The sequence below is a fragment of the Notolabrus celidotus genome, chromosome 22 (genome assembly GCF_009762535.1).
Source record: "Notolabrus celidotus isolate fNotCel1 chromosome 22, fNotCel1.pri, whole genome shotgun sequence".
In the NCBI taxonomy this organism is placed as follows: domain Eukaryota; kingdom Metazoa; phylum Chordata; class Actinopteri; order Labriformes; family Labridae; genus Notolabrus; species Notolabrus celidotus.
The window spans coordinates 18,182,658-18,198,203 of record NC_048293.1 but is presented as its reverse complement, the minus strand read 5'-3'; the positions used below and the strand labels follow the sequence as shown (position 1 = coordinate 18,198,203).

The 15,546-nt window shown below is 38.3% G+C and overlaps 1 protein-coding gene across 1 annotated transcript in view; it reads left to right on the top strand.

Moving 5' to 3' along the window:
• The first annotated feature begins 1,307 nt into the window (after positions 1 to 1,307).
• LOC117806554 (serine palmitoyltransferase 2-like) overlaps positions 1,308 to 15,546 on the top strand; it is a 28,971-nt gene continuing 14,732 nt past the window's right edge. The window contains exons 1-7 of the mRNA XM_034675501.1: positions 1,308 to 1,700; positions 7,226 to 7,420; positions 8,066 to 8,220; positions 9,053 to 9,201; positions 11,181 to 11,305; positions 12,897 to 12,990; positions 15,135 to 15,240. Of these exons, the coding sequence (XP_034531392.1) occupies positions 1,548 to 1,700; positions 7,226 to 7,420; positions 8,066 to 8,220; positions 9,053 to 9,201; positions 11,181 to 11,305; positions 12,897 to 12,990; positions 15,135 to 15,240 (977 nt within the window). The 5' untranslated portion in view covers positions 1,308 to 1,547. The remainder of the gene's footprint in view (positions 1,701 to 7,225; positions 7,421 to 8,065; positions 8,221 to 9,052; positions 9,202 to 11,180; positions 11,306 to 12,896; positions 12,991 to 15,134; positions 15,241 to 15,546) is intronic.

Below are 15,546 nucleotides of genomic sequence, written 5' to 3'. Positions count from 1 at the left end.
TTACTACAGGAAACACCCCCCCCCACACACAAAAAAAAAAAGGTTTTCGCTTCAAGCTAATTCACCTAATGCACTGTTAATCCTTTCTGTTTCAACGTTGATTTCTGTGAACACACAAATTCATAGTTCCTCAAATCCAAAATATTTAAATTATTTGACCTTGTGGATTTTAAAACTGCACAAATGTGTATAAGGCAAGGAAAAATCTTCTGCCAGGAAATATTCAAAGATTGTTCTTTGAAAGAGAGGGGGGTTATAAAAGAGGGAATTTAAGATTAAAGATGGTGAGCTTTCAGACCATAAAGAAAAGCTTTTGTGTTTCAATCTGTGGTGTGAAACTGTGGAACAGACTCAACATGGAGCTACAGCAATGTCAGAACATAATCCAGTTCAGGAAGAGGTATAAAGAAGTAATTTTAATGAGGTACAAGGAGGAAGACAAGCGTTGAGAATCATGAGGGGTTTGCTTTTGCTTTTGATTGTAGGTGTAAGTATGAAGATAGGAGATGCAGATTTATTTTGTGGGAATGTACTCGTATAATGCCAGATAATAGTGAATAAAGGGGAAGGATTAGATAAATTTTAACTTCTTCCTACTCCTTTTTGCACGTGTAAAGTAAAATGGTTCTGTGCTTGCTAATGGAACTGATTGATTTGGGGTTTTTTGTATAACTATTTCTTCTTTTTTTACTTGTATGTTTGTATAACTATCTTCTTTTCTTACTTGTATGTTTGTATAACTATCTTCTTTTTTTTACTTGTATGTTTGTATAACTATCTTCTTTTTTTTACTTGTATGTTTGTATAACTATCTTCTTTTTTTTACTTGTATGTTTGTATAACTATTTCTTCTTTTCTTACTTGTATGTTTGTAGAACTATTTCTTCTTTTTTTACTTGTATGTTTGTATAACTATTTCTTCTTTTCTTACTTGTATGTTTGTATAACTATTTCTTCTTTTTTTTACTTGTATGTTTGTATAACTATCTTCTTTTTTTTACTTGTATGTTTGTATAACTATTTCTTCTTTTTTTACTTGTATGTTTGTATAACTATCTTCTTTTTTTACTTGTATGTTTGTATAACTATTTCTTCTTTTTGTACTTGTATGTTTGTATAACTATTTCTTCTTTTTTACTGGTAGGTTGTTTTATTTATTTATTTATTTTTACTTTAACATGTTCGAAATAAAGACACCAAATCAACATAAATATTTTAATATAATTTTATAATTTTTATTTCTGTACTGTAAGCCGCGCCTTTATGTTCATGTGAAACAATTGGCCCCGCCCCCTCCTGCAGGCACCGATAATATTGATGGGCGTTGATTTCCGGTATCCAGAGCCTGGATTTTCAGGTTCCACAGAGTGTGTGTAATGTGTACGTGTGTGTTGTTTTTGAGTGCATGTGTGTGTGTGAGTGAGAGAGAGTTTGCAGCGTGGTTGTAACCGTCCTCAGCGTGGATACTGTCACCGCCTTGCACCGCAGGCAGGCACCGTGTTCATACATGCAACATACCGACGCGGCTCCACAATCTCTGGCCAGCAATGACCGAAAGCCCCGCAACCAAGTCAGTCAACGGGGATGTGTGTCAGCGCGTCAAGAACGGACTGAAGCCGGAACGAAACGGTTTGTTGAAGACCCTCCACCACTGCCATGAGCGGCAACCGAAGCACCAGTACCACCCCGGAGAGGAGGAGGTAAGGCCCGGGATGGGACGGGGAGGAGAGGCTGGGGGAAACTGGGAAGCACGGACCCGGAAACACCCGGACGATGCTTGTTATTATTTTCTATCATTTTTCATACACTCATGCGTTCATTTGCAATAACACTTTGGGTACAATGTGTCGACGGTGCCCTGCGTAATAATTGGTTCGTGCTCTGGTGGACTCAGCGTAAACGCCCAAATAGGCAAATACATAGAAAATATAAGAGTGTCAAAAGTTGTTTTCTTTCCTCAAGTTATTCCCCCCCTTCATCCATGAATCTAAGTCCTGTCTGAACCTTTATGCTTTTCTATTCGGCACACTCAGTTTGGTCTGAATGGATTCATGCACTTCACCATCCCCATCTTTAATAGGAGAGAGGTTGAAAGCAGGTATGACAACTCCTAAAGTTGGCACTGCTCTCTGTTCCAATACTGTTTCATTAAAAGTGGTTAGGTCATGTATGCAAAGGCACTTGGGATAAAATAGCACCTAACATTTCCTAAATATATTATATTATTATATTCGATTAGTCCATGTACTTCAATCCCCACATAAAACAGTTGTCCCGGTCATGTTTCTTCCTTTTACAAAACATTGCTAAACTTAGGTCTGTTGTGTCACATCTGATCATTCATGCTTTTGTTTCATCCTGACTATTGTAATTCACTTTTCACCTGCCTCAGTAAGTCGTCCCTCCATCCTCTTCAATTAGTCCAGAACGCTGCTGCAAGGCTGTTGACAAAGTCCAGCCGGACAACCCACTTCACTCCGATTCTATCTTCTCTACATTGGCTCCATGTTTAATTTAGGATTCATTCTAAGGTTCTGGTTTTTGCGTATAGAGCTACTGACCATGCAACCTGCTCCACCCCTACCTCACCAAGAGGTCACTCAGGTCTTCTGACCAGGGCTTGCTGGTTGTCCTTCGAGCTCGTCTAAGGACAAAAGGTGACTGTGCTTTCGAAATGGTGGCACCAACATTGTGGAACGCTCTTCCTGTAAATATTTGTTCAGCAGTCTCTGCTGTCACTTTTAAAAAACTCTCAAAGACACATTTATTTAAACAGGTCTTCGATTCACCTTGTACAGACTAATGTTTTAATTATGCTACTGTCTGTTTATTTTTATTGTTTTAAGATTTCATTTTTTATGATTTCATTTTAATTTGAATATTTTTCTGTGAAACACCTTCTGATTTTATTCTATGAAAGGTGCCATACTAAATAAAATGTACTTACTTACTTAAATCTTATAAGATTTAGAAATTGTTAGATGCTATCTCTAATAGACACAGACAACTGATCCTGTCAAACCGCTTGAGGCTAACCTTTACCTTGATGACAGCAACAGGTTTCCTGGTTGCTTCTCTTATCAGTTAAAACACCTCGTGATGAGATTCCTTCAGTTTATGAAAAAGCCTTTGATTCACACTGAGGCATCATAATGATCCACAGATGCAAACCAGACTTTCAGAAATGGGACTTTTTATAAATTATTTCTCTACCATTTTTACTAATTCAATATTTAGATGTCAGAAGAAGAGATTGACATCAAGTAGCAGATGAGATTTTTCATCAGACAACTCTACTTTAACATAAACAACACATTAAACAGCTTTGACCACAGCGGGTCCTTAAATGAACTCAAACCAGAAAATTCCTTACAGGAGCTGTCAGCGTATTTTAAACATAGGAAGTGTGAAGTGTGTTTTAATCCTAGGCCATTATTAAGTAATTGAACTCTGTTTCTCAAAATGTTGGAACAGTGTTAGAATGCAAATAGAAACAGAATGTAATGAATTGCAAAGCATTGAAACCAGATTGGTGTTAAAGGAAGAGAGGATACCACAAAGTGGTAAACATGACCCCGTCTAAACTTCTTGGAAACCTGTTGCAAGTGGTTATAAATGCAAAGTAGAATCCCGACAGGTTGAGACAACTCTGCAAAATGTCACAGTCTTTTTTTCTATTTGTATACATTCCCCTGCTTGTAACCAGGCTATCAACTAAATACATAAACAAGTTGACACAAAGTATTGATATAAAGATGATTGTATTGACTTTAAGATGATCCCTCAGTTTCGATGGTTGGTAGTGCTTTCATGGCATCGGTATTCCTCCCAGCCAACTTACAGGTGAAATTAAAGTTAAACTTAACATTTTTATTCACAGTAAAGTAAAAAAAATTAGCATCTTTTGGTTCACGTTTGGTTAGGTTGATTGATCACTCTAAATTGCCCCGTAGGTGTGAGTGTGTGCATGAATGGTTGTCTGTCTCTCTGCGTTAGCCCTGTGATAGGTTGGCGACCTGTCCAGGGTGTACCCTGCCTTCCGCCCGAAGCCAGCTGGGATAGGCTCCAGCCCCCCGTGACCCCTAACGGGATAAGCGGTCAAGATAATGGATGGATGGATGGTTCACGTTCATGACAGCATCACCTTTATAAGATCTTCTTACCCACAACTTTTCTATCTGCATTTCTTCTCACACAGCCAGTCCTTCAACACTGCCAGAACCCAAACCGCGTCATAGTTTTCATTGCTTTGTGTCTATTTCTTAATGAGATAGGTGTGTCTTTGACTCAGCTCCGCTTCCTTATGTGTTCTAACATCCCAGTAAACAGGATGTGCCATGACTTCTGTTTGCAGATTGATATGTTGGAGGTGGGTGATGTGGTTGTCAGTAGCATCTGCCTTTTGATATTCAGAGTTAATTGCTGTTGTCAAAGGGTTTTGACCAATCAGAATCAAGTATTTAACAAAGCTGGGTAATTACTCCAATTAAGTATGAGTTTTCAGTGTTTCGCAAATCCTCACATCCTGTTCCTATTTACATATTAAACACAGCATTCCAACTGTTTTTGAAAACCTGTACAAGATCTCTTCATTCAATTATGTAGTCCCACATCTCAGAGTGGTGACTCTTTTGTTAAAAGGGTAGCCTCCTGCTTCCCAAAATTGAAGACTGAAACTGTGATGAGGGAGAATTGAACCAGTGCTCTCTTTCAGGTAAAGCTGTCCATTGAGACTACACGCTTGCTTTGAAATGCTTCCTCCTAAGAGACTAATTAAGTTCCACCCTTGGATGAGCCCTCTGTTACTTTCCCAATTAACTGCTCTCTCTGGACCATGTGATGATGAGATGCTGTTACACACGAGGGGTTTAGGCTCATGGATATGTTGTGTACATTTTTAATTAACTGGAGCCTAACTAAAAATGAAAGCAGACTTTAGATATCTATTTTTATGTTCTTCTTACTGCTAGGTGTGTGCAGCATCGTGTGGGAAAGTTTGTAGGGCAATTTAACTGTAAATCCAAGCATCCTCTGTCAATGTTTTTTACTGTTAGATGTTTATAACTGACTGTTAAATAACCTGTGGAAAAATATATTCTAAATTTGGTCTAGTTTGGTTCCAAAGGACACTTAGAGTAGAGACACACCTCTAACAGCCTGCTCTCATCACCAGACATTGTGGGGCAGTAGAAACAGTTCATACTGATGTTTCACTAAGCTGCGTGTGGTTGGTTGAAAAAAAAAAAACCCGGAGTGCCTGGTGACTGAACTTCAGCTGATTACGGTTCATGTGGATGTCAGCATTGCTGCTCTGTAAGGTATTTGAGAGAGAGGCATGACTGGTCACATGTAGCGCCTAATAGCCATGAGCACGGAGATGAGCATAATGGGACGGAGAATTGCACAACTTCTGTGAGTCAGTAGTGAGTTTCTGTTCATCCACTTCCCAGGATGGAGAAAAAAAAGACATGTGAAACAGGTTTTTCTTAACTGTCTAAACTGAGAGAAAACTGTACAATTGTTGTTGAAAATTGTATGAATGCAATGTAGATCTCTGAGCTAAGCTCCAAGTGTGCAGATTTACATAAACACATCCAGTCCTTCCCTTATTTGGCAGTCAAATCTCCCCTCCCTGGTGTGTGTCACACAGTGTTTTCTTTCCTGTTTAGTTAGCGTACAACTCGGCAAGCTGTGTCAGTTTTCTTATACTTCTCCCTATTGCAATTTAGTTGCAGGTAAATCAACTTTTTAAGAGAGAGTTATGGATTTAAAGGAAGCTAACAATACGAAATGACACACTGTGTTTTCGTTCGGAGAGGTCACAGAGAGTCTGGCTGTGCATTTATATGAGGAGATTTTCAGATGGGAGGCTTTCGGCCAAGGTGTGAAAGTGTGAGTGAAGAAAAATAAAAAAGCTACCTTGAACCAAAGAAGATATTTAGATTAGATGTTGTCTATTTAGATGATTGCAGTGGTGTAAAGTACTTTAACTAACTTACTGCACTTTAGCACAGTATAGCAGTACTTGTAGTTATGTGTACTTATGCTCCACAACTTACCATAGAGGGGAAAATCTGACACTTGTAGTTGGTAGGGTCTAGCTGCCCATCAATTATTATTTGTCATATATATACAAAATTGATATGTTAGGTCTTAAATTATGAAGCCCATAGGTAAGTGCTAAATCCTGCAGTTCATTTAGCGGTGGGGGGGTTATTAAGATTACGAATTTTTGCCCAAATAAGGACATGACTGACTTGACTGACAGTTGACTAGGAGGCCCAAACCCCGCCTTTTTCATCACTTGGGCTGTTTCCGAAATGGCCTGCTACATACTACTTACTAATGTAGTAGGCAGTAGGTATTGCCTACTACATACTGCGTTTGAACTTAGTATGTAGTATGACTGTTCTGTCCGATCTGTCATGCAGCATGCTGAGCCAGACTTCGCTGGATTTCCGGTTTCGGAAAGCGGAAGTAAACAACGGCGAAGCCGATAAATAAAATGCTTATTTAGCATCCATTTATGATTTAAAAAGTTAGGAAGTGGTTTATATGTAATTTGATAACTTTCACAGCACCCAAAAACAGATTTCATCCCGTCAAAAAATGAGGAAAAAGAAAAAGCAGAATGAGCGCTGTGCATTATGGGAAACAGTACGAGAGGCAGACTGGTCCGATGCATACTGAGATATTTTCCCGTATCAGTAGACATCCGGGGAGTTTTGGCTTACTGCAGATTTTGTTCTTGTTCACATACTACTTACTACATACTGAATTTTGGACATATCAGTACGTACTGCTAGTATAGTAGGCGATTTCGGAAACAGCCTATGTTTGGTTGAGTTCAGTATTACCAATATGGCTGCCGCCGAAGATTGGCTTCAAAACTGCACTCAGGAACAGATGGGTGACGTCATGGATACTACGTCCATTTATTATACAGTCTCTGGTGTCACTATGTAAACACTATATTGTCACAGCCCAAATATATAGTAAGTAATAATATACACAGCGAGACGATACCATACAGCTCAATTATAAAAAGTAGTAGTGGACTGTAAGAAAATATTGTTTGTTAATAAAACTTGATTGAAATTAATTGAATATTTTTGAATAAAAAAGTCTGAAACATAGGCTTCATTTTCTCTCCATAAAGCCTGAAGTAAATGATATTTGTATTCTGGTGATAAGTGATGTCATTGTGTTTATTTCTGTTTTTCAGGCCCATGCAGCACCACATCATGGCGGCCTGTACAAGCAGCCTTTCATTGAGTCTTACGAGGAGACTCCTATGTTGGTGGCTGTACTCACCTACATGGGCTATGGCATCCTGACCATCTTCGGCTACCTCCGCGACTTTCTCCGTCAGTGGAAGATCGAGCGGTGCCACATCGCCCGGGAAAAGGAGGAGCAAAAGGTGAGAGAGGCCTGGTGCAGTTTAACAACACCTTCTTGTCTTTCAAAGAAGGAAGAAAGTCAAGCACTAGTTTTGGCTGTGATCCTTGTAGTTTCTTCTGTTACAGGAAATAAACCATTTACTCCTAACATTATGTTAAAGGTTTACCCGCCTCTGTAAAAGCTACGAGTCTGAGTCTTAAAGTTAGTTGAGACCCTCCCCTGCATTTTTGTCTGAAATCGCAGCTAATAGAGGAGTAATCTTCCTCGTTGGAATATCTCCTGTTCTACTGACATTGTTTTTAACTTGTTATGTAATATTTGATGGCGAGGCCCATTGTTTCAAGGATTTGGTTTTGTTACAAATAGGAAGTTAGAGGGATAGTTATGGGGAAGTCATTAATTTGCCCCAAGGGTATTTCAGGATGTATCCTTCAAGAGTCGAGACTATTGAACTCTCTCAGTCATGCCTTGAATGTTAAAGACATTATTCTCTGAAAGACTGACTTAATTCCAGCTAATCGTTTCCTAAAGTATGAATGGTATTTGGTTCTTTGGAGTAGTATTTAAACTGTACCAGAGTGAAATTTCTCCATTTTCTGCTCCTCAAGTCTTATATCTCTCTTTACAGCTCCTCATAATTGTGCTTCTCTTTATCCATGTGCAGGACTTTGTTCCTCTCTACCAGGACTTTGAGAACTTTTACACCAGAAACCTCTACATGCGTATAAGAGACAACTGGAACAGGCCAATATGCAGCGTCCCGGGGGCCAAAATGGACTTGATGGAACGATGCTCCCTTGACTACAATCGGACGTTTGAGTAAGACAGCTATACCATTTAATCAAGACAGTAAACACAGATATCTTTTGGTTCACTTACTAGTTATCAGATAAATGGTTAAGAGCAGAAGGCCCCAATGGAACAAAAGCAAAGATAAAAAAAAAAAAGATGTAGATGGTTTTTAATTGAAAATAGTGCAAAGACAACATGTCCTTTCTGAAACTGGAGAGTTTTATTTCTTAATGAATAATATATGCTCCTTTTTAAATTTGATGCCATCAAGACGGTTCAAACAAGTTGGGACAGGAACGACAAAACACAGAAAAAATTGTGAAATGCTGAAAAAATACCCACCTGGACAAACATTTCCCAACTCATCACATTAGTTTGCAACAGGTTAGTAACATGACGGGGTATGAAAAGGGCGTTCTAGAAAGGCTGAGCCTCTCAGAAGTAACATTGGGAAGAGTTTCACTGCCCTGTGAGAGAAAGTAATTCAACCATTTCAAAATAGTTTCATCATCTACAGTAAATAATATCAGTACAAGATTCAACAAGGCTGAAAATCAATACTGGGTTGCCTTGATCTCCAGGCCTTTTGGTGGCATGATAGATATGACTCTGTAGTGGAAATCACTGCATGGGCTCAAAATTACATCCAAAAACATTGCTGTAGGGTTGTGTGAGCTTAAAAGACAGCTGAGAGCAAAACCAGAGGACATTTAGTGCCATGCTGTCTGTCTTTTTGCTTATCTTGAATCAAGTTTTTGAGTACACCAACCATAATTGGTTGTGACAATAAGCTGGTAAAACCTTCCTGTCGTTCATTGTTACCTTTTGCTGATCATCTCCTTTTCTCTCTCACTCACAGGTACACAGGGCGGGTGGTGCATGATGTGATTAACTTGGGCTCGTATAATTACCTCGGCTTCGCTGAGAACATGGGCCCATGTGCTGACTCTGCAGCTGAGGTCACTGTGAAGTATGGCGTCGGGGTTGCAAGCACCAGGCAGGAAATTGGTACAAACACACGACGAAGCACAGACACAAACCCGATAACCTATAGTCCTTATTTTTCTGTAGCCTTACAGCAGGATTAGATTGTAGCAATTGAAGGTATTATTTATTCAATGCACAGTGGACTACTTCGTTTGATAGCACAGTTTAAACAAACAATAATTTCTGACTCATGTGTTTGTACTATGACGGATATCTTGGTTTTACTCCTACAGCACATCAACCGTGTGTTGTAGTAGGGGCTTGAAAAGGTGTTGGGTCAATTTAGAAACAAATATGGTGACTTCAACAGAGCTCAGAGACAGTTTACCTTGGGAATTAGCACTTAACCAAGTTAGCCAGCAGCTTGTTTAACTCTTGTCACAAGGTAACTTTTAGGAGTGGATTCTGCAAAATACCCTGTTACAGTAATGTGAGAGTTTTTTGGGTGGCTTGTGGGCAGATTCTGTCACAGACTTCCTTTTTCTTTTTCTCCCTGTTACCAGTTTTATGCGAAGCTAAACACCTCCTAGCTGTAGCTGCGTAGAATTCTTACATGAGAGTGTTATTAATCTTTTTATCTAACTTTTGGCAAACATGACAGCAGGTGAGAAAATGTCTCAAAATCTCAAACTCACTCTTTATTTCAGCCCATGTTAGATTTAAAGATGAAATACTCAATCTAAAGATCATACTGCTCTGAAACAAGAGAAGCTCAAAATCCAACTTTCATTTCAGCTGTAATTGATTTCAGCACTATAGAGAAGATATGGAAGAAGTGCATCCAAGGGTCTGCTTCATATGTCAGTCTTCCAGGCACGTCTGATATGAACCAGATTTCTCTGGGGGGGAAGTAAAGTGCATCATATGGTTAGCAGATGTTTTTCTGATAAAATTAACCTAATGCTGCCTCTCTTCATACACGAGGAGAAAGCTAGCCCACATTTGATAAATGTGTGTGCTCTAAAAGCTGTCAGATTTAAATCTAATACACTTCTGCCTACATGAACTGTACAGTTTGACACTGAACGACAAATTGACTCCACAAGTGTCTTGCTCTTTGGATTTTGGTGCCCTCAAAGATTACACATGTAAATTGTCATAATTAAGCTTTTAAAGGTGTAAGCTATTGAATATATTCAGGGAAATACACACGCTTCATTTCTCACTCAGAGTTAGACACAAAGTTTGAAACACTGTCATGTCTCCGAGCAAAATATGGAGACACAGCCAGCTGACTTAGTTGACTTAGACTGACTCCATCAAACCAAATATTTGTTGAGGGATGAAAAGAGTAAAGTAAGTCACTGCACCCTCCTACATGTAGCCAAACAAGTGCCGACAATCAAACATGACATGTCATTCTAACTCTTACATTTAGTATTTTTTATTTTATTTTATTTTATTTTATTTTATTTTATTTTATTTTATTTTATTTTATTTTATTTTATTTTATTTTATTTTATTTGATCTTCATTTTATTTTATTTCACTCTATTTATTTTGTTTTATTTTATTCTATTTATTTAATCTTTATTTGATCTTTATTTATTTGATCTTTACTTTATTTGTATTTCTATTTTATTTTACTCCTTCTATGAATATTTTGACTTTCTTATATACTGTTTATGAAGAAGCTCTATAATGACCGAATTTTCCTCCCCGGGATAAATAAAGTATTTCTTATTTTGATTCTGATTCTGAATACATGACATGCTGTGTTTGTGGTAGCCTTGAAAAACAGATCAAGGCTATAGGTTTCCTTTTTCTATTTATTGTGCTAAGCTTAAAAAAAGGAAGCTGACTATATTCAGCTTAGTACTGAGTAGACCGGTTATGAGAGCAGAATCTATCCTCTTGTGTTTTCTCAGGAAAAAAATTGTTATAGGTATTGTTCCCGAAAGTATCCTTAGTTTTTACTGGCAATCTGGCCAGTAAAAACCAGACATTGGAGGTTGGACTTGCAAAGTCTTTATACTGATTTCCTGAATTTGTGCTCCTCAGGTAACCTCGACAGACACGAGGAGATGGAGAAACTGGTGGCAGAGTTCCTCGGTGTGGAGTCAGCCATGGCGTTTGGGATGGGCTTTGCAACCAACTCCATGAACATACCAGCGCTGGCAGGCAAGGTAAGACCCCGAGACGAAAAGTGTTTGCTCCACAGAGCTGTGATTTATTATCATCCCTTCATTTCTTATCTCGCCCTTCTGGCTTGATGTTTGTTTCCATGTCAAGTTTACTTTATCTCCGCTCAGCACTTTCTGTCCTCTTTCCCCTCTCTCTCTATCTGCCCTGTGTCACACTGTCACTGACGCCGTCTCTAGCATTCAGATATTCGGTTTTTAAATCTTTGAATGCAACGTGTATTTTCTTGGTGAACATTTTTTAGCGCATAACACTTTTTGTTTGCACAGGTACAATTAGCCTGGACAAAAGCTGTTCCATAACAACACACTATCACAGGTTGCCAGAAAAACCCAAAACAAAGAGGCAGAAAAACACCGTCTGGTCTCATATCAGTAGGAAACACTTCCCGTTGACTTAAGCAGCTTGTTACTCGGCTGCATGTCAGAATTGAAAAATAACATGGCAGTGTGTTTGACACTCACCACTAATGGTGTTTTTTGGGTAGATACTTCATCACATTAATGGTTTGCATTGTGAAAGGAGACCGTGTGCGGTATATGTGAAATGCATGTGAAATAATCAGTTGAAATAATCAACATTAGATTAAGTATTCAGATGTTTTAGTAACAGTGCCCCACTGTGATAAGACTCCACTCTTACTCCATCCAAAATCTGATTTGAAGGAATGTCATTCTCATCAGCTACGTTTACTTAAATGTACAACTAAATTGACCAAATTCACCTAAAAAATCAAAGGAACAAGCACTTATTCAGCAAAAGTACCTTTTGATTTACAATAATATTTGATAATTATGATTAATGTTAAGGCAGAGCAATCTTTTTTATCAATCAGACTTTATTTATAAAGGGCTTTTATACAATGACATTGTCACACAAAGTGCGGTACTTAAAAACAACTAAAAAAGGAAGAAATTATAAAAATTAAAATTAAAAAAGACATATATATATTAAATTAAAAATAAAAAGACCCTCCCTTTTCCAATCCCAACCCCAGCTCTGACCCCAAACCCACCCCACAATCCTACAGTTAAGACACAATATATGCAAAAAAAAATTAATAATAAATAAATAAATAATAATAATAAAATAAAATAGAAATAAAAAATGAATGAAAAATATTTTTTTATTGCAGTTGATTAGTTTTATCTCCATTTATGAATTGAATTATTTACATGATATGATGTGTGAAACTTCAGATCCATGGATTTCCAACATAACAGCTGTTCTTGGGCTCAAACAAGCCGCTCTGTTTTCAGTATCATGACTTCTTTCAAATAGCTTATTTTGTTCAAGCAGTCTTAGAATTTTCTCAACCAATGAAGTCTTAATATTTTGGCACTATCTCAAAATTACAGCTATAGAGTTTCAGGGTTTTTGCTGATCTGTAGAAAAATTACCCCCATCCACTCACCATACTCACCAACCAATAAAAACAATGTACCCAAGGGATTTTTACAAAGGTCAATATGTGTGTAACATTATCTGCTACCTTATATTTAAAAAAAAAAAAAGAAAAGAAAGAAAGCTTAATGAGTCGTTTCTCTGTACTGAAGTTGGTCTGGTGTTCTACAGGGCTGCCTCATCCTGAGTGATGAGCTGAACCACGCCTCTCTGGTCCTGGGAGCCAGACTGTCCGGGTCCACCATCAGAGTCTTCAAACACAACAGTGAGTCTTGTGATGACACAGAAGTGTTTCTCCTACCCGCACAGACAGGACCTTTTCTGTTCATCAGGTCCCTCAGTTCAAATAGTTTTCCTTAATCATTACTCATTGCATTTTCTCTTTCAGTCCCGAGGCTTTTATTGCTTTAATCGTCCCATACTGTTCAGCTGTCATGTTTGTCACAGCTGTGAGGAGATGAAATCTGATCACTGTAATAACAGAGTGGAAACCTTGCATTGTAGAAAAACACTCTGCTGTGGAGAGAGAGCTACTGTACATTATATCTCTTATGTTCAGATATGTTCAGTGGATCTACACTACCAGTCAAAAGTTTGACACACCTTCTCATTCAATGGTTTTATTTATTTTAATTATTTTCGACATTGTATATTAATACTGAAGACATCAAAACTATGAAATAATCTGGTTTTGCCATAATATTGAAAACAACAGTAGTAAAATTGGGCTATCCATTGTGTGCTAACCCTACCTCTGAACAACACAACTGATGGTCTCAAACACATTAAGAAGGCAAGTCATTCTACAAATGAACTCTTGACTAGGCTCATGTTAATTAGAAACCATTCCAGTAGACCACTTCATGAAGCAGACTGAGGGAATACCAAGAGTGTGGAAAGCTGTCATGAAGGAAAAGGGGGCTACTTTACAGAATGTAAAATATAAAACATATTCTGGTTTGTTCATAGTTTTGATGTCTTTGGTATTAATCTACAGTGTTTCAAATAATGAAAATAAATACAAACCCTTGAATGAGAAGGTGTTTCCAAACTTTTGACTGATAGTGTATATTCATATTTACATTTAAAAAAATCAGTGTTTGTCTGTCAAATGCAGAACAGCGAGACGCAGGGCTAACAAACAAAACAAACAACAAACACTGAGTACGTCCTTAGGGGGATTAACAAAATGCAACATGTTCAGAATCACCTTGAGACACTTAAACTATAATGGGGAATCATTTGTGTGTTATTAATTGTATAACCGATGACCGTCCAGCTTCTGAATAGCATTTGTGCCAACTAGCCCAGTCTTGGCTCTGCAGCTACACCCAGGCATTGTCTGTTTGCAGATAATCTTGTTGTATATGTTGCTGTTTTATTTAGTTGACAATCCAGCTGAGACTGCTTCTATACAGGGTAGCAGCTCGCTCGGCTGGAAGTGAAGCTTCCACCAAAGTGTCTGTCTCCTGGTGGCTGGCTGGAGTAGGCCATAGGTCAAAAACTCTGTCTCCCCCATTCATTTGAATGGGCAGCAACGCTGTCCATTTTATTTGCAGTCTATTCTTCTATAGTACGTTAGCAATGATGCTAACGAGAAGAAGCTTTCTGTATTTCTAACGCCAGTCACTAAAACCAGTTTAATTAGAATCTAATGATTAGCATCCAAACTTTTCACATTGTAGCTTAAAGGTACAGTGTGTAGAAATTGTGAGATTCTGGATTGAAACGCCCCCTTGCTCACCCTCTCATGTCAATGAAGCAACGCTGGCCTTTAAGGACAAGAAGCTTTTTTTTTTTTTTTGCATATCTCTTCATTTTCGTCTTCCAACTGGGGCATTTTGTGCGGCCTCTTAGTAAATACAAAAACACATTTGTTTCAAGTTTGTCCATTCTGGGCTACTGTAGAAATGTGCCGGTGCAAGCTGGCAGCCTCCATTGAAGGGGATCCTGTTCTATGTAGAAACAAAAGGCTCATTCAGAGTTACAAGAAATAAAACAACTGTTGCATTTAGGTGATTGACACTGATTTAAACATACTTACGAATATTGTATCCCTTTTCTGCACATCTGTTCTGTTAATGCCGCTGATTACCACCCATTGCACCTTTTAAGCCACATTAATTCGTATGTAGATGTCCTTTTTTAAGTTAAGCTAATATCCTGTTCTGCTGAAAAGAGGACCAGCCTAATCAAAGCATCTGACACTGTTCAGTTGTGCTTTTGGGATTACTCAACATTTCAGCATTGTGACCTTTTCACCCTTTCTTTGGGGCTATATTGAAGTCGTCGGCGTGCGTCTCATTGTTTTCTGAGGAATTTCCAGCTTGCAAAAAAATTGTCAGTGCAGCTCTGTCATCACTTCTCTTTCCACCTCTTTCATATTGAATGTCTTGATTTTCCTGTCAGATATGCAGAGCCTTGAGAAACTGCTCCGAGAAGCCATAGTCCACGGCCAGCCCAGGACCCACAGACCATGGAAGAAGATCCTCATAGTGGTAGAGGGTATTTTCAGGTATGTTATTCATATTCTTGAAAAAGAGGAGGCTTAATTAAGCATTTCAAGAAACTGTGACACATTAAGAATACTGTTACAAACCATGTCCCTGAAGCGCTGTGTCACAACTTTACTGAAATGGTTTTGTGTAGACGCAGAAAATACCAGTGTAGATGTTATCAGTGCAGAAAAAGTCCAGAAGAAGGAACATCCAGTTTCATGTTTGCCGTATTTACAGATAACCTTGAGGAATTGACAGATGCCAACTGTAGCAGGACAATGGGGAGTTCCCAGTTATTTCCTCTTCCTCTCCATTTTAACTTG